Source organism: Chlorocebus sabaeus, chromosome 12 (genome assembly GCF_047675955.1).
Source record: "Chlorocebus sabaeus isolate Y175 chromosome 12, mChlSab1.0.hap1, whole genome shotgun sequence".
Classification (NCBI taxonomy): domain Eukaryota; kingdom Metazoa; phylum Chordata; class Mammalia; order Primates; family Cercopithecidae; genus Chlorocebus; species Chlorocebus sabaeus.
Genome location: NC_132915.1, coordinates 63,992,776 through 64,018,144, shown reverse-complemented (window position 1 = coordinate 64,018,144; position 25,369 = coordinate 63,992,776). Strand labels below are relative to the sequence as shown.

The 25,369-nt window shown below is 44.6% G+C and overlaps 1 protein-coding gene across 4 annotated transcripts in view; it reads right to left on the bottom strand.

Annotated features, from left to right (window-relative positions):
• Positions 1–25,369, bottom strand: part of UNC13B (unc-13 homolog B) — a 233,211-nt gene that overhangs the window by 18,384 nt on the left and 189,458 nt on the right. For all 4 annotated transcript variants that reach the window (XM_073021753.1, XM_007968847.3, XM_007968848.3 and 1 more), the window contains 13 exons: positions 18,437–18,483; positions 14,740–14,818; positions 11,784–11,858; positions 10,746–10,965; positions 9,261–9,488; positions 8,521–8,662; positions 6,317–6,486; positions 5,763–5,878; positions 5,254–5,417; positions 4,450–4,600; positions 2,656–2,724; positions 1,158–1,247; positions 680–808 (listed from right to left, as the gene is read on the bottom strand). In XM_073021753.1, coding sequence (XP_072877854.1) covers positions 680–808; positions 1,158–1,247; positions 2,656–2,724; positions 4,450–4,600; positions 5,254–5,417; positions 5,763–5,878; positions 6,317–6,486; positions 8,521–8,662; positions 9,261–9,488; positions 10,746–10,965; positions 11,784–11,858; positions 14,740–14,818; positions 18,437–18,483 — 1,680 coding nt within the window. The remainder of the gene's footprint in view (positions 1–679; positions 809–1,157; positions 1,248–2,655; positions 2,725–4,449; positions 4,601–5,253; positions 5,418–5,762; positions 5,879–6,316; positions 6,487–8,520; positions 8,663–9,260; positions 9,489–10,745; positions 10,966–11,783; positions 11,859–14,739; positions 14,819–18,436; positions 18,484–25,369) is intronic.

The window sequence follows — 25,369 nt, the reverse complement described above, 5'->3', positions numbered from 1 at the left end:
ATCCACTCTGCAAATGTATGGTCAGCAAGAAACTCCTAAAACTGGAACTGTAATGAGTAATTGGAGCTAGAAGTAAGTTCTGGCTTTGAAATAAGTTGGGAGCATGGATCGGGGATACTACTAGAAGGATCTGAGAAAACGCACTAAGTCACCAGGTACTGACTTAGGATGCCAGGCTAAAACAAGTGAAGTAGTTCAGCCTCACAGAAGGATAGGGTTAGCCTTGATAGACAGTGGATGAATACGGCCCAGAAGAACCACACATTTCAGAGAGAAGTAATCAGAGGGAAAAGTAAACCTTCCAGGAGTCAGCAGCTCAGAGACCACTTCAGATTCCAGAGGAAGGAAGCCCAGAACTTACAAGAGTCTGCAAGAGTCAGAATAAAGTTAAACTTGAGGGAGAAAAAAGACTCTGGGATGGACTGAGAATTCACCTGCTCAACCCCTGAACCCCATGAATTTAGGTTTACTTTCTTCAACATCATTATTGTTGTCATTGCCCAGGGGTCTCTTTCCATCCACATATCTCATGGTCTACATGGTTCATACTCCACAACTCACTTACCGTTAAGAACATCAAGTACTTTGTCCTGAGCACCTTTCCACCACCATTGTGAAGGAAAGCCGAGGCTCTAGAGAGCCACTGATAGCTGGCCCCACCTGATCCCGAACCTCTTACCAGCTGGTACTGGTGGCTGTATAAGTCGTGGCAGTTGTTGAAGATATATTCATATGTGGAGTTCAAACAGGCCTTCACACAATCCTTTACCACCTGGCTGGCTCTTGGAGGGCTTTGCAGTTCTTGTACCTGCCAATTAAAAGAAGAAATATGGGCCCAAGGTCCTGCTCACCTGGGTGGGATATTCTCCTAGCACTACCCCAAACCTACTCTAGATTCTTTCATCCCTCTCTGGGTCCCTAGACCTTTCCCTGTGATGAATTGCCAGGATAGCTGACAGGGAAAACTTCCAGTCCATCCTCATGGATTTATAGTCCTTGTGCTCTCTCAGAAGTAACCCAGGGAACAGGTACACAGAAATGTAAGCTTAGAGGTGATGAATCCTGTAGCTTCAGACTCTGCCCAATGATTCTTATTTTTCATGTTCCTGTAGCCAGGTCTCCAGCCCAGAACCACCCAAACCCAGTCCATTTCTTACCTTCATTCTGAAGAAAGTAATGCTGGTCAGCAAATCCACTGTGGATTTTAAGTCCTGAAGCCGTTCAGGACTCCCAGCAGGGAAATTATTCTGTTGCAAATCAAGCAAATGTAAGAAAGGAACAGAGGACTATGAAAACCTTCCCCGCCAAAAGTGATGATATCAAAAGCTTCCCTAATTGCTACCTACTGGGTTTTTCTCTAGTCAAGCTGGCCAAAAACACTGCAATGCTACAGGTCTCCTTCTCTTTTTTCTATTGATGCAAACAGGCTCTTGCCAAAAGCAGGGGTTAATACTCTCCACCCTAGAAAGCAACACATCCTCCCTCCAGTTCTACTTCCCATGCAATGTATAAGAACTTGTACAAAGGAACACACAGGCACACACACACTTACACACATGCTTTTCTTGGATGAAGATTCTTACACACCAACAGTGACTTCTTCAAAAGTTACAATCTAACTGTATATCCTGGAATATAAGTGGAGCCACACTACAGGCCAAACTGAGGTCCAGGACCTGTACTTTTTGTACAACAGACCCCAGCTCTTCTACTGTTCTGCAGCCAGCAGACGGCAGATCTCTGAGCAGAACTGCTTTTGGAGTGAGTTCCTTAGGAATTTCCAGCCATCCTTACTTCATTCACTTTGGCATGAGTCTTAGGAGGGAGCTGCTATGAAGAGCTGAAGGGAGATGCTGAGCCTGTCTTCACATTAATGGTCAGTTTTTAAACCTTCAAATGGCTACTTACATGCCAAATATAAGACATACAGTCAGTTGTCCATTATTTGTGCAAATGGAGGGCACTCGAGCAGACAATTAAAACCTCACTTCTTTTTAACTTTAAGGTTGTTTTTATACTTACTTTTTAATGTGCGCATATTGCCTGTTCTGAAAATTCACAGCACTTTAAGGCAAGTAATGAAGCCATTCTAAGATCTAACATAGGAGGAAATGAGAAACTGCCCATTTCCTTATCCTGTCCTGTCCCAGGTACCCATCCTCCTACTACACCTATTTCCTCCCTTTATACTACAAATGGACATGCTCTCTGATACAAATTACTTGCAAAAGCCAAGCTACTCTCTCTCCCCCTAGCCAGATTCTCACACCTCCCCTGGAAAACGAGGAGAGTATGGAAAAATGCAAAAGAGAAATGTAATTAGGTATCTAATTTTTTAAAAGGGTACTCCTGGAAGACATTATCCTCAGGAAACTCCCTAATGAGAATGTCACCAGAGAGTTTAGTAGAGTGTTAACAGTGAGGTTGGAAAGCCAACTGTCCATAAAAAGTAACCACACCTGCTGCTATTTATACACCACATGGTCCCTGGAGTTAAAAGAACCACAGGTGTCAGTAGCATTGGCCATTTGTGTGGATGTGATGACACAGACCAGTTTTCCCTGGCCTCAGTCTTTACAGCCAAGATTGGCCTACAGTCTCTCTGGGACTGTGCTTGATATATATTATCCTGCCCACAGCCATGTCTTCACTCACCCTGTATGTAGAGAGGTCGATCCTCAGTGAGTTGTGTAGCTGGTCCAGCAGTTTTACAAATCTCTCTTTCTGAGGGTGAGAAACAAATAATGGGGAAGAAAAAGAGAACCTGTGTCTGAGTCCCCTAAACTACAACAGAAACAGAACCACCTCTGGATGAGTAGAAAGAGTTGGGAGGCATTGGGCTGGAGACACATCCCTGCCCATGGAAAGAACAACAAACAGTGTAATGAGATAGACAGTCCCTGTTCTATCTCTTTGCAGCTCTGTCCCAATCTGGGAAATCTCACACTGGCAAGGAAAAAGCCAAGTCCCTGGGAGGAGAAAAGGCTCCTTGGATTATCCAAGAGTCAATAGGGCACGACCAGTGCATCTCTATCCCTTTGGGACTGTAACTTATCTCAGTTAGATAAGAAGAAACTCCAAACACATTCTCTCTTGAGTCTGAGGTCTCCTGACTTATCTCGGGGTACTGCATAACAGTTATACAGCCGCAGCCTAGCAGTGATGATGGGAGAGAGAAACTGATGCATTTGAAAGATAACAGGGCAGGCCTGAAGGGGTCTCTCTTTAAACCACATTCCACACACACTTCCCATAGTGTATACTTTTTAAATGTTAAAATATCTAACATATACTACTTTAATAGCTGATTTTCATAGAAAAAATTTAACTAAACATGGAATCATATGCCTGCAGGATGTTGGCATCCCACTCCTAGAACTCATATATTGATTATATGAGTAGATATTGATTAAGTCAATACATAATGAGATGAGGCAAAATGGAACAAATATTTGACTGGCTTAATACATTACACATCTACAGAAAGACTCTATCAACAACAAAAAATTCATTAGTACCAAAAAATCAGGGCTCACAGACTCAGTGAATTGGGGTGATATCAGTAACTTTATGCCCAAAAAATGGTCATTTTTGTGTTGGGTCAGAATGATTTTATCTAGTTTATACTGAATTAATGTCAGGTGACATTTTGAGTAATGACTCAACTTCTCAGGTACCTTAACCCAGGAAGGGCACACCCTGGATAGGGAAAACAGTCCAGACACTAGAAAAGGGACAGGTTCAAGTGCACACTGGCATCGTTGCTTAGACATCAGTCTCATATAAACTCAAGTAATATGAATCCGTCACAGACAGATTGAACAAGATTTTTAAAAGTCCATTTGTGGACCTGCAAGACTGAAGAGTATGGAATATGGTAACTCAACCAAGTTGTTGGCCCAGAGAGATTCTGGCCAAGCCCAGGTGGTACCACCCCCAACCACCTTCTCTTCTTTGTGTCTGTGGAGAGGCTATTAGTATAGTCTGCATACCCATAAGGAAACAAGGTTCATCTATCAAAATGGTAGCTACCTGAATTTTAAGCACATCAAGTAACTCTACAGGACCAGCCAAGAAAAATCAAACTTGGCTGAGTGCGGTGGCTCAAGCCTGTAATCCCAGCACTTTGGGAGGCCAAGGTGGGTGGATCACAAGGTCAGAAGTTCGAGACCAGTCTGGCCAACATGGTGAAACACCGTCTCTGCTAAAAAAAAAAAAAAAAAAAATTAGCCAGGCGTGGTAGCATGTGCCTGTAATTCCAGCTACTCAGGAGGCTGAGGCAGGAGAATTGCTTGAACCCAGGAGGTGGAGGTTGCAGTGAGCCAAGATCGCACCACTGCACTCCAGCCTGGGCAACACAGCGAGACTCTGTCTCGAAAAAAAAAAAAAGAAAATCAAACTTTATTAATTGGTAACCAATGCAGACATATGTGTTTACATGATACTTACCCCAAAGTTGGAGGCTGCGAAGCGATCAGAGGCAGAGACATTGGTAGAGGCAGTTGTGTGGGCATAGTAGGCATTGATGTTGGCCAGTAAGGTGCTCATCACTGCTGGCACACCAGGACACATGTACTTGGATGATAAACATGCAAAGTGCCTGAAAAACACAGCACCCTCAGCCTCAAAGACTCTTCAGGGCTTGCGGCAAAAGCCAAGCAGGAACTCATTAAAAGTATATGGGCTAAGTGAAGCACAGTCAGGGCAATTGCTGCCCTCTGCTTGCCTAGGGCTGCTTTCTGTGCACAGCTCTAGGGGCAGCATCACTGACAGAAAGGCTACTCTGCTTCTCATAGCAATTTGGAATTCCCATTTAAAGAGTCCTGATCGACTCCACACACAGCTGCTTTCCCTGCAGTTTAGTGTCCTCTTTGACCCCCAGGCCAGTCTAGGCCAGACCAGGTATCACAAACACATGTACATGAGCACACATATCCTGTCTGCTCAGGCCTGTGATGTCTAGGCAGATTTGTCCTTGCATACTCTCACATGCCTTTTTCCCTGCGGAGTTATCTCAACTCTGAGGCAGTTACTGACAAAACATTCCCTTTTCTGTGAGTTACTGACAAAACATTCCCTTTCTACATATACCCTTCTTGCCTTGGGGTACAGAACTATCCCACCCAACTCAGAGAGGAAAGGAAAGGAATCACTACATGCTAACCCACTAAGGACCTGCCCACCATGTCAGTGTGCCTTAGTTAGCCACCCAGTGATTAGTAGCCACTTCCCAGCACCCCAGCAGAGACTCACGTCATGGCCTGATATATAGACTCAATGCCATAACGCATGGCAAATTCATCCACAATTTCTTGGGCTGTCTCATCAAAGTACACCTTCCAGGCATCGTCTCCTCGAGCTTCAGGGATGCGGACTCCTCCACTGCCCTGAATGTCTGTGAGGTAATGGAAAAGGTTCTGCAGAAGAGAGAGTAGAGAAAGGGAATGGGTTAAATATATATGAAAAACAAAAACAAACTTGGTGGTAAAGCCCAGGAGAATGTGAATAAGGAAGGTTCCACAGAAATTCTGTCCTTCTAGTCATTGCTCAGTTCCTCCTATGGCCCCAATAGGCTGTTCTGACATTAGTGGAAGAGAATGCAGTCTGGGTTCAATCACTTGGGCTTTCCAGGGTAGCAGAGTGAGTAAAGGATAAAATTTAAAACAGGCCTTGGATCTCCAACCACCCAGCAATCCTACTTATGGCCAAAGGCCTCTCCCAGCACTGCTTTCTGATCCCCCACCTACCAAGGGCTGGCTCACCTCATGGAGACACGTATACTGCACGTGGTATGGGGCTACTTTCTCCTCCCCCTTGATCTCCACACTGATTTGTAGTCGGATAGCCCCTGAGACGGCTGATTTGTCTGTCCTCTTCTCTATGAAGGAAAGAAGACTGGAGATTGACACCAATGCAACTAGACAGCAAAGATAGTTCCATTCTGGCTAAACCCAAGGAAAAGAAGGGGCCAACCCAAGGACTCACCATATAGGGTGAATCATTCCAGTGACCATATATTCCACAAATACCCTTGAACTAGCTGGGTAGGAGAACAGGAGTGTGGAGGGGCGACAAAGGCACTAGTATGAAGAATAAAGGGCCTTCTGAAACCCAGAGAACGTTCAGCCAGAGTGAGTTGCAGCCACTGCCACTCCTCTGTCCCCCATCCCTCCCCATAGTCAGTTCTTTGCAGGTAAGACAGGCTCTGTATAGAGATATGCTTTGGGGACAAATGGTGGTTTTGGTAGAAGAACTATTCCTAGGTCCCCTTCATGCTCTCCCTTCCAAGCAACTTTCTTGGGTCCAGTTTCCTCACCCAAGTTGTACCAGACGTCCATCTCGCCACTTAGGGTCCGAACCTCAATGATGGTTTGGCCAAGGAAATCATCGGACTCTCGCTTTAGGCGTTGCTTTACTCTTGACTTGATGTCATCATCCTCATCCCACACACGCACCTTAATGCGGTCAGAGGAGTTGTGGCACTCACTGTGAGAGAATTAGGCAAGCTCTGTTAGGGGCAGACCCAGTAGCGCCAAATCCTGTTACTTCCTATTCCCTCCCAAAAGCTCTGACAGCTGCACTTGAGGCCCTGGAAGAGGAGAAGTCAGAGGACAGTAGTACTAAAGTTCCAAAAAAGTTGGGCTATCCCAGCAAATGACTCTTCATTCCTCGGCCTGGGTGGCTCTATCTACTACTGTATAGTTCTTATTGTCCTAGAACAAAGGGCAAGGGGTGGAGGGAAGAGTAATTCAGGTCAATTCTGACTTCCTATACAGCTAGCTGTATCAGCAATACCAAGAGGAAAACAGCTAGATATGCCACGGAGCTCCAGGAAGCAACTGCTAGCTCCATCCTCAGAGCCTAAGACATGAAGTCAGTAAAGATGCTACACATGTCCACGGTAGGCCCATATAGTTATAACTGTTTAGCTTTCTATCTAACTCCCCCATCTGCCTAACTATGTGCTTGGTGAGCTTCTATATTATCCTATCATATCCCATTGAAATGTCATCTCCTCTATCAGGTTTGCTTTGGAGAAAGGAGTTTTCCCAGGTCTTCTCTCAAGCTGTCCTCTCCAACCGTTGCTTTCTGGGTTCTGTTGTTTCACCCAAAAGTTGTAACTGGCAAAATTTGCTGTTCCTTTCCCTATGTTCTTATGACATCTTTCCACATTCCATTAAAATATTACAGTATAACCACCACTCTGTGGGAAGATAATAGACACATCAACAATGAGCTTCTTGAAGCCAGGGATTGTTCTATTCATTTTTAGATACACTATTTTATGTATAGTGTCTTGTACAGAAAATGAGCTTAAAAAACTGTTTACTAAAAGTGGGCAAAAACGACCTAGAGCTAGTTGATTTTAAATTAGTCATAAGAATAATTCAAGCAGGAACTATTCAGATTCTCAAACAGGTGCTTCTCCTAGTAGCTATTAATATTATCTCTGGATTAGAGATTAATTTTACTATATCCCAATCCTTTTTTTTTTTTTTTTTTTTTTGAGATGGAGTCTCACTCTGTCGCCAGGCTGGAGTGCAGTGGCATGATCTTGGTGCACTGCAACGTCCACCTCCCAGGTTCAGGGGATTCTCTTCCCTCAGCCTCCCGAGTAAGCTGGGACTATAGGTGCCTGCCACCATGCCCAGTTCATTTTTGTATTTTTAGTAGATATGGGGTTTTGCCACGTTGGCTAGTCTGGTCTGAAACTCCTGACCTCAGGTGATCTGCCTGCTTTGGCCTCCCAAAGTGCTGGGATTACAGATGTGAGCCACCGTGATGGCCCTAATCCCTCTCTACATGAATCTTCTGAGGAGCCAACAGAAGGAGGCCTCTACATAGCCAGCCTGCTTGGCTGATTCAAATCCAAAATCTGGACCCTAGGCCTTATTGGGGAGTGACAAAGCATGTTGATTCTCCAGATATTAGTTTGTCATTTTTCAATAACCATCTTTTACTGTCATAAGAAATAGTTTATAAGAAAGTGAGATAATTAAAAAATCAGTGAGGGTAGAAGCTGAGGCAGGAAGAAACACTACCTTTATGGGAAACAGCAACTTCAGGACCCAGATTTCTACTTTCAAGCCAGAATTACCCAGTTTTAGGACAAGGACACTCCCTCCCCACTCTGTATAACAGCCTTCCTTATGAGAGCCTAACCCTACTGTACCTTCCTAGGCAAGGGTAGGAGGTACAATAAGGCAGTCAGTCCCTGGTTCTGTCACTGAGCAGTAAAGTAGTAAAATCTTTCTACTGCTAGAAAAAGCAGGATGGGGTGTCCTAGGGCCCCTTTAATAGCCCTGGTGAAGACAGGGCATGGGCATAGTAACCCTGACACAACAGGTCATGAGAAGAAAACTGGAGAAAGAATGGCTGATGCCTGAGCAAAGCATGTGAGAAATGGTTTTTCTCCCCTGCCTTTGCCCAATCTTCAAGTTCAAGCCCAGAATGGCAGGATGTGATCCTGCTCCCCCAATACACACAGTCCCAGGTAAGACAAAGCTCTCTGTGACTTACAAATGGAACTTTTCCTCCCAAACAGGATTCAAGTTTCCAAAAATGGTCTTGGTACGCTTCTTGGTTTTGCCGACTTGCACAGTCACGTAAGGGTCACTGGATCCTGTTTTGTCCTTGGCTTGTAGGCCCTGGGCACACACCACTGCAACCCAAGCATGTACAGGAGGCTTCAGAGTCGGTCAGAAGCCCTCCACAGCACTACTCATATGCTCTCCATCTTAGAGCAGTCTATGCTCCTTGCACAGATACCATAATCCCATTCCTCCATATTTATTCTTCTTCCTGGGCCACGAGCCTTTCCTTTAAAGCCCAAGCATCCCATCTCCCTACCCAACCCCTAACTGACCACTTGTCTCTACACTGGTCCTTATACCCTCTGATATATACATGCTTCAGCCCCACCCAGTTAGCAAACCACTGGTTAACTACTCCCTGGTCCCCTGCCCTTCCCCTTCCCCCTCCCCCCACCTCTTGTAGTATCAAACTGTTAGCCAATCTACAGTGTTAGGTTGTTAGCAAATCCTTGTATTATGGTTCATGTTGTTTGCAGATAGCAGTCTTGCCTCTCCGGCACCAGGGTCTAGGTAAGGAGGAGTGATGAATAATGAGGACTTTCCTTCCCAGTGATTTCCTTTTTCTTTCTTCGCAATCCCTTGCTCCCTCATGCTCAGGATGCTTCTTCCCCAGGCTCCTTCCCATAGCCCAGGCCTTCCTGTCCCCTCAAACTGTGGCCTGCTCACCAGTAATGGTGATCTTGGCTGACCATTTGGAGGTGCCATCCAGTACACTCTGCTTCACTGTTTTCATCTGCTGCACATGGGCAGCTTTGCTCACTGTGAAGACGTCCCGTATAACTTCAAAGATCTCTGGCTTATTTCGCTCTCGGATCTTCATGCGGTCCTTCATGGCCATGATAATGTTCTGGGTCCGGTCCTCAGCTCCATGTTTACAGCTCTTTTCTGCAGCCCCTGAACGTGGCCAGGAACAGAAATTAGAATTAAGCAACAAGTCACCTACCAGACCAAGGGTTGAGCTGAGGAATGGGGCCCAGGAGAGGCTGCAGAGCAGCGGAGAAACTATGCAGCCAGGCTGGTTGCTACTTCTCAGCAATTAAGGCACAGGCCCTCTGGAACCTGCACTTGCCACCTCTTCATGATGGGTTTTGTCCAAGTCATTACTAGCATTTGTCTTCAGGCAGTCTTTTCAGAGCCCACCTCTTCTGCTGACCCTGTCCTACCTGTCTCTTCATGTCTAACTTAGCCATGCCACTGGCACCAATTTGAGGCTCTTCAAAGGACATTTTCCATGAATAATTTCTCAAGGCCTCTCCCTGGTCCCCTTATATATGTCATAGGTGTCCTTGGGATAATGAAGTACTTGTGGGTCTGTCTAGAGGTGACCTTCCCTTCTCCTAGCACAATCCTTAAAGCTTTCAGTGCTACAGCCTGGCTTGTCGGTAATACCTGGGAGGTCTGGAGGGCAGGAAAATAGTTTCCACTTCCTTCACCCCTGCTTTTCCTGGGGTCCAGCCACAGTGAGTGCAAGCAAAGCAGGAGGGTAGCAAGGAGATATGAACTTTGACCCCTACCATTTTCTCTGACAAGAACTTGTTGCTTTTCCTGCTCCTATTCTCCCCACTCCATCATGGCAGGACAAGTCATATATTTAGCCAAGGCTGTGGGGGTCTGGCATACTCTCCTCTTGGACGTCTGTCAGATTCATTTGACACTTCTATTTCTGGCACTATTGTCTAAAAACAAGCAATGAATGCTGCCTTCCCTGAGTCCTAGATTCCAGGCTTCGGGAGGTTCCTCTGTGGGGCCTGGAACCCCACAAAACTCTATTTCTTTCCTCTCATTAGTCTCAGATCCTGATGCTTTTGTCATTTGGACTATAAGGCCGCTGTGCTGTATACACTGCAAAGCTCAGTCTCTGGGATCAACTGAATCCTAGAAGAGATTCTAGCTACATTAGAAGGCCACAGAAAGCTCAAAGAATTTTTCCTAAAGGTGCTTAAGAAGGTAGTGTAAGACCTGCTATTTGGAAAGGCAAGGCTCCTTGATTCAGAATCCTACCTTCTCTGAAATAGATAGGGTTTCAGAATCAGGTGGACTGGGGGAATGATTAGTTCAGCCATCCCAGCTCTTTGCCACAGACTATTTTGGAGAGCCCCTCCAGAGCCCCTACTGCCCCACTCCCTGCCCCTCACCCCACAGGGCACTCACGCTGCAGGCAGTCAGCATTGAGCAGGTCCTGGCACTTCTCATGGCACTTGACTCCACATTCACTGCAGCGCATGCCCTGACGGGCAATGCCCCAGAGGAGGCCTTCACACTCATAGCAGTAGGTTGGGGTAGTGGCTGTCCAGACCTCAAAGTTGTGAGGAGTGGTGCACGAAATGGGGTAGATTAAGGCCTGCAGGGTTTTCTTATACACGTGGGATTTCTGAAAGATACCCCGTCCCATGATTTTTGTTTTTTGTTTGCTTTGAGACAGAGTCTTGCTCTGTTGCTCAGGCTGGAGTGCAGTGCTGCGATCTCAGCTCACTGCAACCTCCACCTCCCAGGTTCAAGCAATTCTCATGCCGCAGCCCCCGAGTAGCTGGGATTACATGCACATGCTACCACGCCTGGCTAATTTTTGTATTTTTAGTAGAGATGGGGTTTCACCATGTTGGTCAGCCTTGTCGAACTCCTGACCTCAAGTGATCCACCTGCCTCGGTCTCCCAAAGTGCTGGGATCACAGGCGTAAGCCACCATGCCTGTTCCCCATGACTTTTAGATTCTGCAGGGAGATACCAGAACTGAGACCCTGTGGGACAATCAGGACCTTGATTTCATGTCTCCTCTGGCAATGAAGAAGATGCTCTATCCTGGCCCAGCCCATAGCCCAGCCTAGCAGAATGAGGCCCACAATATAGTGTGCTCCAGGTTGTCCAACACAGGTTGGACCTGATGCTGAATCTGAGCCTTGTTCCAGCATTTACACTTTCTAAGAAAACAGAAGGTACTTGGTCCATCATAAAACCCTGAGTTCAGTGGTCACACCCTTCAACATGAGACTTGGGCTTACCCTCTGATCTAGACTCGCTTAGAGCCTTACCCAGTGTGGAAAACTAACACCTGATGCTATCTGTCTTTTTCATCAGCAATGTGTGCCCAGCACTCTTGAATTCCCAGAATTCCCACTACAATTGTATGACTACAGAGATGATCACCAGTCCTGAGGCCAGTGGACTTATGAAAGCACATGGGTCACTTACCAGCTCTTCGTCCTTAAGAGAAGTGCGTGTAGCCATTGCAGAAGTGATTCCTGCCTTCCGAGACTGGACCAGTGACTGTGAGGGAAGATCTGCTGTTAGCCCTGACCACCACCAAGGGCTGGCAAAGTCCTGGGAAGGGAGCTTCAGTGACCAAAGCCACTTGACTATAGCTTACTACAGTACTTTCTATTTTTATTGTCACTCACAGCAACGGCCCTAACAGGTGACAAGTGTCCCAGGTTAAGATGCAAAACCCAAGGCCCTCAGGGGGCTTCTCTAACTATGTTAGAACAGCACTTTCTTCAGGGTATCTATCATCCAAAGAGTTTCTTTTTCCCTCACTCTTCTTAGTGTCCTACCCCACAGAAACTCCTTGTTTATGGGAAGGAAAAGGAAAATGAAAAGCTTAGAACTATAGTAGAAAACAGGTAATTAAGAATAACAGAGACACACAACTCTGTCAAAGTCACATTCAAGAGCCATCATGGAGAAAAATGATTCCATGGTAACCTCTATAACTTGGCACCTCCCCAAGCCCATATAATCCCTGGGTGGCTACAGAGGCCAGCAGACCTACATGTAGGGCACTTGGCAAGTGAAAGGGGCATTGAAGCCTCAGTCAAATCAAGCAGGACAGGGAGTTAAGTCTGAGAGCTGGGGTTACCTTGCTAGCCACGCTCTTGCATAGGGGGCCCCATGTATCTGCCAAGCCCAAGCTTTAGGGGCAGCCCCTGGAGAGGCACATGGTTTCCTAAAGGCAGAGGACACTGAGAAGACAGAAGTCAAAATATCAGCCTGAGCAGGAGGAACAGCTGGGAAGGGCCCAAGTGATTTGAGATGCGGACGTTTTTTGTTCATTTTGAGACGGAGTCTTGCACTGTCACCCAGGCTGGAGTACAGTGGTGCGATCTCAGCTCATTGCAACCTCCGCTTCCCAGGTTCAAGCGATTCTCCTGCCTCAGCCTCACGAGTAGCTGAGATTAAAGGCACCCACCACCACTGCCAGCTAATTTTTTTGTATTTTTAGTAGAGACAGGGTTTCACTATGTTGGTCAGGCTGGTCTCAAACTCCTGACCTCATGATTCATCCACCTCAGCCTCCCAAAGTGTTGGGATTACAGGCGTGAACCACTGCACCTGGCCAGGGATGCAGACTTTTAAAGAGGATGGGAAAGGGCTCTGGAGACACTCACCATAGCCTGTGTAGAGGACAGCAGAGAAAGGAACAACATGATATTAAAGACCCGAAAAGGCATGAAAACTTTAAGAGGCAACTGAGAGGTTCTTCTCTATAGTGCAAAGCATTTCCCAATCCACTCTGCTTCTGTCCACTAAAAACTGTCTTCAATCCAGACCACTGGCTAGGACCCAAAGCCTAGAGTACCTACTCTAAGGAGTATTATGCCATAAAGCCAAAGATAGGGCAAAAGACAGAGAGGGAGAGCAAGAAATAAACTGGATACTTGCTTGTGGGCAAAGAGTGAGAAAGGATGAGGAAAAAAAGTAGGAAGAAAAGGAAGAGAAAAAAGAGGAGATGAGAGACATTAAGGAAAGGAAAATGGTATTGAAGAAGAGATGGCATGAGAATTTATCTTCAACCAGCTAGATGAAGAGCTGGTAGAAGAGGTACATTAGAAAGGAGGAGTCAGGCATGGTGGCTCACGCCTGTAACCCAGCACTTTGGGAAGCTGAGGCGGGAGGATCACTTGAGCCTGGGAGTTTGAGGCCAGCCTGGGCAACACAGTGGGATGCTGTCTCAAGAAAGAAAAAGAAAGAAAGAAAGAAAAGAAAGAAAGAAAGGAAGACAGAAAGAAGAAAGAAAGAAGAAGGAAGGAAGGAAGGAAGGAAGGAAGGAAGGAAGGAAAGAAAGAAAGAAAGAGAAAGAGAAGAAAGAAAGAAAGAAGAAAGAAAGAAAGAAAGAAAGAAAGAAAGAAAGAAAGAAAGAAAGAAAGAAAGAAAGAAAGAAAGAAAGAGAGAAAGAAGGAAGGAAGGAAGGAAGGAGAAAGAGAGAAAGAGAGAGAAAGGAGAAGATGAACAAATGGTAAGAAATAATGGAAGGGAAGAAAAATGATGAAGAGAAAATGGCAGATGATACTTTCAGTCAACTAAGGAGGGAGAAACTAGTGGAGCAGGAAATGGGGAAGAGGGAAGAGGAGTGGATAGGAAAAACAATAGATAGAATAGATAGAATAGAGAGCAAAAAAGAAAACAGAAACAGAAAATGGTAATAAGGGAAAAGGGTTCATGTTTAACCGAACCCTTACACCCTATTTCTGGCTTTAGAGCTCTGAGAGAGCCTGGACCTCACTTCACCCCCAACTACACACAAGGCTACAGAAAATTCCTTGGGCTGTTTGCGCCTCACAAGGTATGACCCAGAATGGGGCTTCTGGTCATCCTGGGAGGATGGGAGGAGGCCCTGGAATCAGCTTTAACTCTTAAGCCTGTTTCAATTCAATTCCACAAATTTTTATCATTGCCTCTCAGCGCCTGACACTAGGTTACAGAGATAGTCTCGAAAGCCTACGTCTTGAGAAGAACTTTTGCTTGACTTCCAAGAAGGCATCAAGCTCTAGTCATGCTCATCCCATACCAAGCTCAATGATCTAGGTCAAGGGCTAGAGGCAGTTTCCATTACAGGTCATCAAAGAAGGCTGCAGAGATACCTGTAAGAGCTAGATGCCTATAGGAAGACACAAAATCCTAACTTTGAGAGCCCAAGCCACAAATATTCCAGATAGGAGCTTGAGCTAATAAATTCAGGACTCTGACTAGGGAGTGAGGTAGAACACAGTCCCTGTGAAGCCATTGCTAAGTCTCAGAAGGCTTTAAATGATTGATCATCAGACCAATTTGAGTCATTAAATGGACGACTCCCAATCCTGACAGCTTGTCAAGGCCCAATGGGGGATACCCCAAGGCTACTGCCTATGCCTGCACAAAAGTCTTCACTCACCAGATCACTGACAAGTGGCAGTGGCTTCTTTCTGCGTAAATCTGGCATGCTGTCAATGCCATAGAGCCCTCCGGCTGGCCTGAGGAGAGAAGGAAATATGTCAGGACCTTCAGTCTTGCTTTGAGTTAACTGGTGTTCAGTGTTCCATTCACCTTGCTCTCCCTCTCCCCAGAGGAAGATGAACTGACCTCTATCATGTGCCTTTGAGACGGGAAGGGAAGACAGTAAGTCAGGGAAATAAAGCTATGGAAGAGTGAGCAATAGAATCTGTTCTCACAGTACCCCTCAGTGTCTCTTACAGTTTCAGCTGAGGACTGAGCCTCTTTTATCCCACAGTGATAGTTCAAGGCATTTCAGTGTATCTGAAGGCACTTTTGTGCTCCATAAGGCAAGGTAGTAATTGGCACTCAAGAGGGCTTCTCCCCAAACTCAAGGCAAAGACACTGCTCCTCAAAGATAAGTCTTGCCAAGCCTGTGCTAGAACAGAACCCACAGGGTGGCTCTATGGCAAGAGTCTAGGTGAGTAAGACTACCAGATAATGGCACATAGAAGGACACCATCTCCAACCAAGAGTAAAAGAGTCACCAGTTCTGTCTACCTAGGCCTCCTGAAGAAAAGCCTTCTCCATGGAGAAAGGAGCCCTCATAATCAAGTGGAAGCAGGGGAGGTGGTATGGGAGACTTCCAAAAGACCACTTAAGGGAAGAAAAACAAAACAAAACACCATTTAGGAAGGAAACAGCAAAAGGACTCTGTGAGTGTGGCCTAGCCCTATGGACACATCAATAGAGCCTGGGGAAAAATTACAGCTACAGCAGCTGGATATTTCTAAAACTTTTATACCTTTTCTATACTGATTAATTTTATTGTTCTTTTATAACAATATGCAATAAAAACAGAAAATGTACCCAAAAGAAATTACACTGAGATAACCTGGATTTTAACTCCAGTTCTTCTATTAATGTACTATGTCTTCTCCCAAAATTCCTTCATCACTTTAGGCCTTGGTGATACTTCTATAAAATGAGATGGATGAGCAACAAAAAACTCTCTGGCCTTAATGAAAAGAACTCATATACCCGGTTTTAATGAGAGCAAAGAGGTTGGGAAAGTTGGGTAGCTGGGCTGTATACCACGGCTGGTCTAAAGACAGAAATATTCCAACAGAAAAAGTAGGTACTTGTAGCTATCTAGGCAAAGAATGGAACCACAAATTGGGTCAAGTCCAGAAGTTGAAACAGGCCATTCAATATGCTGATTTCTAATAAACTAGCTCCCTGAACATAGGCAGTGAGCTTTGTTTTTAATGAGATTACCAGATCGAGGGAAGTTTTATACTTAGGACAGCTTCTGAGGACTAAGGTGAAACAAAAGGAAGAAAGACAATAGGGAATTATTTAGAAAACTACTGCATGGCTACATTTAAAAATAGTCTGGATATGTCCCATTGACATGTATGTAGTTTACAATTATTAGAAGGAAAAAAAACTAAAGATCATTGAAGCAACTGGTGCCACAACTTTGTAGCTAATTCTAGAAACTACAATATGTATCTCTTAAGCCAAGAAATTTTTTTTAACATAAACAATCTTTCAATAAAAGAAGGCAGTAGCTCATTCAATGATTCACTCTTGATTAAAAGACAAACTAAAAAAAAAAAAAAAAATGCTGACAAAACTGCAGAGAAAAGAGAACACTTTTTTTTTTTTTTTTTTTTTTTTGAGACGGAGTCTGGCTCTGTCGCCCAGGATGGAGTGCAGTGGCCGGATCTCAGCTCACTGCAAGCTCCGCCTCCCGGGTTCACGCCATTCTCCTGCCTCAGCCTCCCGAGTAGCTGGGACTACAGGCGCCGCCACCACGCCCGGCTAGTTTTTTGTATTTTTTAGTAGAGACGGGGTTTCACCGTGTTAGCCAGGATGGTCTCGATCTCCTGACCTCGTGATCCGCCCGTCTCGGCCTCCCAAAGTGCTGGGATTACAGGCTTGAGCCACCGCGCCCGGCCAAGAGAACACTTATATACTGTTGGTAGGAGTGTAAATTAATTCAACCATTGTGGAAAGCAGTGTGGCAATTCCTCAAAAAACTAAAACAGAACCACCATTCGACTCAGCAATCCCATTATTGGGTATATACCGGAAGGAAGGAATAAAAAGTGTTCTACCATAAAGACAGATGGATGAGTATGTTCGCTGCAGCATTATTCACAATAGCAAAGACATGGAATCAAGCTAAATGCCCATCAATGGCAGACTGCATAAAGAAAATATAGTACATATACACCGCAGAATACTATGCAGCCATAAAAAAGAACAACATCATGTCCTTTGCAGGAACATGGTTGGAGTTGGAGGCCACTATTCTCAGCAAACTAATGCAGGAACAGAAAACCAAACACTGCATGCTCTTTCTTGTAAGTGGGAGCTAAATGATGAGAACACATGGACACAAAGAGGGTGACAACAGACATGGGCCTACTTGAGGGTGAAGGGTAGGAAGAGGGAGAGGAGCAGAAAAAATAACTATTGTTTTAGTACTTGGGTGGTGAAATAATCTGTGCAACAAAACCCTGTGACATGAGTTTAACTATATAACAAACCTGCACATGTACCCCTGATCCTAAAACAAAAGTTAAAAAAAAATTTTTTTTTTTAAAGACAACAAATTGCAAGGGAAAGGAGCATGTAAAAATGTAGTAGACCATCTACCTGATCTTTCTTCTTCCCTGGCCACAAGAGGAAGCAACTACTGAAAATTCTGATGTCAGAAGCCTTTGTAGGAAAAAGGGAAAAGGAAGGTACAGATACCTAATTGGTGATATTTGTGGGAAGGAGTGGGAAATGGGAAGGTACTTGAACTCTCTTCTCTCTTTAATAACACATTGAGCAGCTTAAAATGACTCTGGTACAATCACATGGGTCTGAAACTCCCAAACAAGAAGCAGACAGAACATACAGAGCTCAGAAAGGGATGTTACTTATGTCCTGACTACAGTGGAATGGAATAAGTAGATGATTCACAACAGTTGGAACAGGACCAAGCCTAGGGAGTAACTTAATCAGCCACACCATCAACAGTGGAATGGACAGAATGAATAATGTCTAGTATCTGATAGCACAGCAGGGTGACTACAGGCAACAACAATTTATTGCACATTTTAAAATAACAGAGTATAAGTGGATTGTAACACAAAGAAAGGATAACTGCTTGAAGTGATGGATACCCCATTTACCCTGATATGAGTATTACACACTGTATGCCTGTATCAAAATATCTAATGTAACTTATAAATAGACACACATAGACTACTATGCACTCACAAAAATTAAAAAACAAAAGAAATGGAAAGAACATGTTTCCAAATGCAGATATTTTTCTAATTTCTCTCTGCTCTACCTAAAGGGTATATCACCACTATGAAAAGATGGACCAGAAATTACAGAGGCAAGGATGAGAAGGTCCCAAAGCTCCCTTCCCTGCCCCAGTGTAACCATTCTGCAAAGATCCCTCTTCTGCGTCCGAGGAATCTGTCAGCGGAGTTCTCTCCTCTGTCTCAGAGAAGCAACCAACCTATAGTGGAACCTTTTCCTTCCCCAGGATGCAGCTTATGAAGATGTTTCCCCTGCTTCTCAGGGGAAAAGCTAAAAGCATCAAGAGATACTGAATACAATCCACAGAAACCTTGCAGGGAATCACTTACCCTTCCGGGAGCCACTGAGGCAGAGAGGGGTCACCATCATCTGGAATCTTTAAAAAGAGATAGGAAACAAGTTAGATCCTGGGAAAGATGGGAGATTGCCTGTAACCCAAGCAGCGAGCAGTAGAATACAAGCCCAGAGCAGTGTGAGTCACATTCACCATGTGGTGACAGCCTGTCTGACATCTAAACCAATGTCCTGATCAGCCAGGGCAACAAGCAGGCTGCCGAAATGAGTGGTATACCTGTCTCTTTGGTGAATAGGGCATAAGGGAGCTTTGGCTCACTGAGGTCCCAGGACTAAAGTCTACTGGAATGGCAGAACTCATATCACTCTTATATGAGCCATTGGTATAGACAGTAGTAAACCAAGCACAGGAGAAGGGCCTATGTAGGCTTCCAGGCCTCACTAAAGCAAAAGAACACCTTCATATACAGTCCAGTCTTCTTCCAGCTATGTTCCTAAACTCCCTTAATGTCCCAGAGTCAGACCTGGTCTCTCTGGATTCCTATCTTATTTTGTGGTTGGATTTAGTTTGGGTGCCTTGAACCCCTGACTCACTGACACTGAGTATATTCTCTCCATTTAATACATTCTATATAACAACAGAACCCAGGGTAGACACTTGGATTATCATTCTAGTTAATTCTATAGGCCCTAGAATGAGAAGTCAAAACTTGAGGCACCAAATAATTCAAGGAAGGGAACAGTTCAAAAATCACCTTTTAAAGGTTTCTGTACCAAAAGAAAACACAATAAACAAAAGCAAATCCTTCAAGCGGCATGCAGAGAGTTCCAAAGCTGCCAGAGTGCTCCAGAGATCCAATAGCACATGCCCCTCCTTGTTTTCTTCCACCCCCAACAACTTCCCTGCCTCCTAACTATCCTGGAGCAAATGAGCTCAAGAAGGGAGGCAAAATTAAGGTGCTTAGCTTTGAACAGTGAGCGATGTTTTGGAGAGCTAAAGTGGGGAGAAGTTATGGATAGAATGAAGCAATACAAAGGAAAATAGGGACAGACAGGACAGAGCTAACGGTGATGGAAAAGTGAGGGAGAATTACCTGTGTCAGCAGTAGGCTCACATGAATTTTGGATTTAAGACTCCTCTTAGGTTGTCTATGTTTTAATCAAGCCTATCTCCCTATTGCCCAGAGCCCCCATTCCACCCTATTTGCCTCCTATCCTTTCTATAGGTAGGATGATATTGGTAATGGGAGGGCCAGGTCCAAAAGGCAGCCAGAAGTGGCTGAAGCAAAAGACAATGAGGATAGTAGAGAAGAAACAACAGTAGGTGGGAAGTAACAGAAAAACTGCAAGTCTTCTAAGGTTGCTTATGGAAGGGATAAGGGTTGAGTGTGGGGGAGCCAATCCCTAAATCCCCAGATCTTACCAACCAGAACTTATCTTCCCTCTGGCAATAGCCACCACACTCAGCAGATTCTTATTTCCTACTTAGAGTGAGATATTTGCCAGAAACCACCGAGCTTAAGGAAACAAAGTCACAAAAAGTCTTTGAGAGCCTGAGATCATGTACATTTCCTGTGCTCAGAGGGGATAACAATATTTCTGCAAAAGCCTGCACACATAGCACATACAACTTGTGTCTGAAGGAAACACATGGTGAGCATGGATCCTAGGCTTACAGCTTCAGAATACAAGCTTCAGAGTATACAGTGATCTGCAGAAACTCATCTGAGGAGGATTCACAGTGTTTACTACGGCCCAAATCACAGGCAAAGCAAATCCTCATGGTCTTCAAAAGCCAGTGCCTGCAAGCACAGGACATTAGTATACTATGCATTCATATGGTTTCAGGAAACCACACAACAGGTCTATAGAAGCTTGTGCTCAACAGAGAGGTCAGGAAGCCTGTTCAGAGCACAGGTACCTTCACACTTAGGGCCTCAGGCAAGAGGCACTAAATGCCTGCAGCAAAGCCTGCTCTCAAATACAAAGTACACATGCGTGCTAGGCTCAGCCAAGGTTTTACAGCATACGCCAGAGTTTGCAGCAACAGGTAGAAAATGGACACACACTGAGCAGAGTAGGAGAAAAGGAGGGTAATCAGTGTCTGGGGGAGTCAAACTGGGTATAAGTATAAGCACACACATGCTACATTGAATGCACATCCATGCTGGTACACACACATTCTCACAATGTGCTCCAGGGATATCTGCAGGAGCACACACAAGCAAGGAGCATGCACACAAACTGCTTTTCAGAAAAATAGACTGTATGAGCCAAAGCTCAGAGGCACAGATCATGCACGCACATGTGCATGTACACACACACACACACACACATACACACACACATACAGTGCTCGGGAAGGAGGGGAGGGAAATAGACAAAAAAGGACCCAAAGGGTCATAGGCACAACCTGAAGGGCTCCTCGCTTTCCTTCTGCAAGGAGAGAAAGAGCAGAAAAAAAGGGCAGAAAGGTTAGTAGATTCAGTCCTATAAGTAAGGAACCCAAAGAAAATGCCAGCTAAACTCCGACGGACATGGAAGAGAGGGAGAGGTCCTCGGGACAACTAGGCAGTTCACAGAGCCCAGCTGACTGGCTTCCAGAATCCTTCCTACCTGTATTTGCTGGCCCAGGCTTTTTAGTTTGGAACATCCTTGGAGCTACTTAAATCAAGGGACAAAATCTACCCAGGGGTTCCAGTCATCCTTTTCCCCTTTCCAAAGTAGCCTGTATCAAGGGTCAGGGCTGCCAAGGCTGCAAGACCAGCTTTGTTACCAAGGACCACTTCAACAGGCTATCTAAGCTGGCTGAGCAGAGTGATTTCCTTCCTCAGAAGCCACATGAGCTTATTCTAGATCTGGTATAAGTCCTCAAACTCCAAAGGCCCTGGTGGCTGAGCCTTTTCCATTTTGCAATGCAGGCTTGGCCATGCATTCACCCAATGAGCTTTGGCCCGTTTCTCAGACCCAAACTTAAGTTGGGCCAGGGTAGGGCCTGGAGTTAAGTCCAGAACCAGGATGCTGAATGGCTACAGGCCTGGGGGCACTGATTGGCTGCTTTCCTAATAGAAATCACAGTGATCTAGATGATAAAACCATGACTGCAATCCCAAATCTGATTATTTATCAAACCCAGGACAATACTCTAAAGGAAACTGACATTTCCAGAAGGGTCCAATAAAGCCATAACAGGATAAAAATAAAGATTACTCCTTTCCTATTCATCAGAGTCTATACTGCCTTCTAGGCCATACATGGATAGGCCCACAGGCTTCCTTCTGTAAGGAAAGTCCACCCACCTCGGTCCATTAGTGCCCCACCACATTCTTTTCTCTTTTAAAGGCCCATTGATATTACATCGCAAGTAGAGGGGAGAATTCAAGAATCGAATTCACAGGTTCCCAATTTTTCAAGCTATTTCTGCCTACTTAATGGGTCACCTGTCCTGGACTAGGTGACCAGGAATCCTCCAAAACAGTACAGCTCCAGGAAGGTGGGAAAGATGAGAAAGACACTTCCTGGAATGGGGACATATCGCTTCCATATCTACATCCCAACCCCCCAGGATAATGTGTTCCCTTTGAGTAAGAAAATTAGGCAAACAATCCTTTAACTGACCCCATGACTCAAAATGGAAATGTACCTCTCCCCCTCCACTATCTTAAATACATTCTACAACCATGTCAAAGTTGATTGTGTCCTTCTGTTCCCCACAGATCTCCCCATAATGCCTAAGACTAAAATCCAATCAATCCATTGACAGAATCATCAAGGCTCTCCATGATCTGACCCAAATCCCCAAATTCCTCTCCTCTGCCTCTTTCCTGACCCCATATACATTCCTAGAATCTAATTGTCTTGTTTCACAAAGAAGTCACATACTCAAAACCCCACATATTTATTTATTCATTCTGTTCCATTAGCCTGAAATAGCATCTCACACCACCTTTCCATAGAGGAAAATTCAACTCTTCCTCCAAAACACAGTTCAGGGAAGCCTTCTCTGATGCCCACCCAAGCAAGAGTTAATAAGGCCATCCTAGTGCATCTAAGTTGCATTCATCCTTCTCATGGTATTTCACATACAATGCCTTGACAAGTCCCACTATTATACAGATGAGAACCAGAGCAAATAGATGCAGATTTTTAACTTCAACTGGGCCCTCTGTGTCACTTGATAAGTCTCTCCATTCCATTAGTCAGGTCCTTCTTCCACTTCTCAAAGGAGTTATACCTAACCTTCAGATACCTACTTTATCACAACACATTAACCACTGTTTAGTGTGTATCACCCAGATATTGCATGCTTAGCTCAAATTCAACATATCCAAACACTAAACTTGTATCTTCTATCTCTAAACTTCTCTTCCTGTCCCCAGCCAGACAATGGATCTCTCCCTCTCTGCAGTCTGTCCCTATCCAATCACTCAGCTCTGTACCTTCTATCTCCTAAATATCTCTGGCATCCACTCCTGCCTTTCCATTTCACACTGCCATTATCATCTTCTCTTAACTGGGCTATAACAGGAGACTCCAAGCTGACCTCTCTGCCACTAGACTTGCTCCTCTCCAATCCATACTCCACATTTCCCATTTCAAAATTCTGATCGCATTTTTTTCTTTGCTTAATTGCATCAATTCTCCCCGTTGCTTACTGTACCACATAAAGTGCTTCAAGATTTGTACTTTCCCTACAGTTCTAGCTTACTTTCCTTCCGCTCCTCACGTGTCCTGTATTCAAGTCTTACTGAACATTGTCTATCACATCTGAGACTTTTCACACCTCCCTCCCACACCCAGCCTACTGGGTGGACTCAGGCATATTCCTTAAGACTTAGTTCAAATACTAATGACTCTGTGAAATTTCTTTATCTGCTTTCCTTCCCAAGGTAGTATTAGGTGCCTCTCCACTAGCTGCCCCAGTCTCCACCATTCTATGTCCATACTTCTAAGACAGTATGTCGTTAATACTGTTTTGTAGTATCGTATATTGTAGATGTCTGTATAAACATCTTCCTTTATACTATTTCTTACTTTATACTACTTCTTCAGAAAAAAAAAGGATTATATATTATTTCACCTTTGTAGCCTGAGGGCTTAGCACATCGCCTATCATTTGTATGTAGTAAAAGACAACTATAACTTTCAGTACTTAGAAAACAACAGCTATTCTAAGAAGTGTCACCTGCCCAACCAGAGAAGGTATAAGTCTCTTAACCAGTAGCCTGTACCATTTCCAGACCCTGAGGAACTGCTATACTGGCTCTTCAGTTTGTCCTACCCATTGGACAAACATTAAAAAACAATTTTTTTTCTTGTTGAGAATCAAACTTTCTGTGCTTCCTAACTCCCTAAAATGCCTTAGGATTTTTCTACTTAGATTTGTTTGCAGGTTAAGTTATAAATGTCTACAAAACAACTGCTTTGCAGGAAAACCCCTGACCCCCTAAGAATGATCTCTCTCACTCTTTCAGACAGTCCCCCTTTTTTTTTTTTTTTTGAGATGGAGTCTTGCTCTGTCGCACAGGCTGGAGTGCAGTGGCGCGATCTCGGCTCACTGCAAGCTCCGCCTCCCGGGTTCACGCCTTTCTCCTGCCTCAGCCTCCTGAGTAGCTGGAACTACAGGTGCCCGCCACCGCGCCTGGCTAGTTTTTTGTATTTTTAGTAGAGACGGGGTTTCACCGTGGTCTTGATCTCCTGACCTTGTGATCCACCCGCCTTGGCCTCCCAAAGTGCTGGGATTATAGGCGTGAGCCACCGCGCCTGGCCAACAGTCCCTTTTATAAGGAAGGGACATTCCTCCTCACCAGCCCTCCCCTCAGTATACCCAATAATACAATCTTAACTCTATTATTGAGAGTCAAAAGACTTGAGATGCTCAATTTATTTGAGCCTACATTTCCTTATCTATAAAAAGATAGGTATAAGAACAACTACCTCTCAGCGTTATTGCAAGGATTCATTTCTTAAGAACCTATTATACTAAGGACTGGTCATGGTGGCTCATGCCTATAATCCCAACACTTTGGGAGACTAAGGCAGGAGGAAGGATAACTTGAAGCCAGGAGTTCAAGAACAACCTGGGTAACAAAGTGAGACCCCATCTCTACAAAACATGAAAAAATTAGCTGGGTGTGGTGGCATATGCCTATAGTGGTGGCATGTGCCTGCATGTGCAGTGCAGCTACTTGAGACTGGGTTGGGAGGATCCACTGAGCCCAGGAGATCAAGGCTGTAGTGAGCTCTGATCACTCCACTGCACTCCAGCCAGGGTGACAGACTGAGACTCTGTCTTTAAAAAAAAAAATTTAACTAAAAAAATTTTAAAAGAACCTAATGTGCACACTAGGCACTGTTCTCAGTCAATGCTGGTGATGTGGCAATGAATGAAACAAACTCCCTGATCCTGAGAGGCTTTTATTCTTGTAAGAGGAGCAGATAATAAACAATGATGAAGATGATGATAGTAGCTGATACTAATCAAACACTTACTTTGTATCTGGCATTTTATTTGGGTAAGCTCATTTATTTCTCACAACTCCACACTGGGTAAATACCATTATTACCTCTACTTCTTTGATAATTAAATTGAAGATCAGAGAGGTTAAGAAAGATGCCAGCAAGTGGCAAAGCCAAAATTCATTAACAGGCATTCTTGTTCCAGGGTCTGCTTTCCATAAGAAATAACAATATACTATGTCACATGTGATAGGAACTCTGCTGAAAAATTCAGATAAGGGAAAAAGATAATGCTCCCCGATGATGGAGGTTGAGTTGTTATTAAAAATCTAAAAACAGGCTGTTAGGGTGGCCTCATTGACAGGTGGTATCAAAGCAGACACTTGAAAGAAATTAGTAAAGAAGTCATTTGGAGTTCTGGGAAAAAGTATTTTCAGAAGAACATATAGCAAATGCAAAGCCTGAGGTGAGAGCACAATTGGTGTGGAGAAACAGCAAGTTTGCAATAA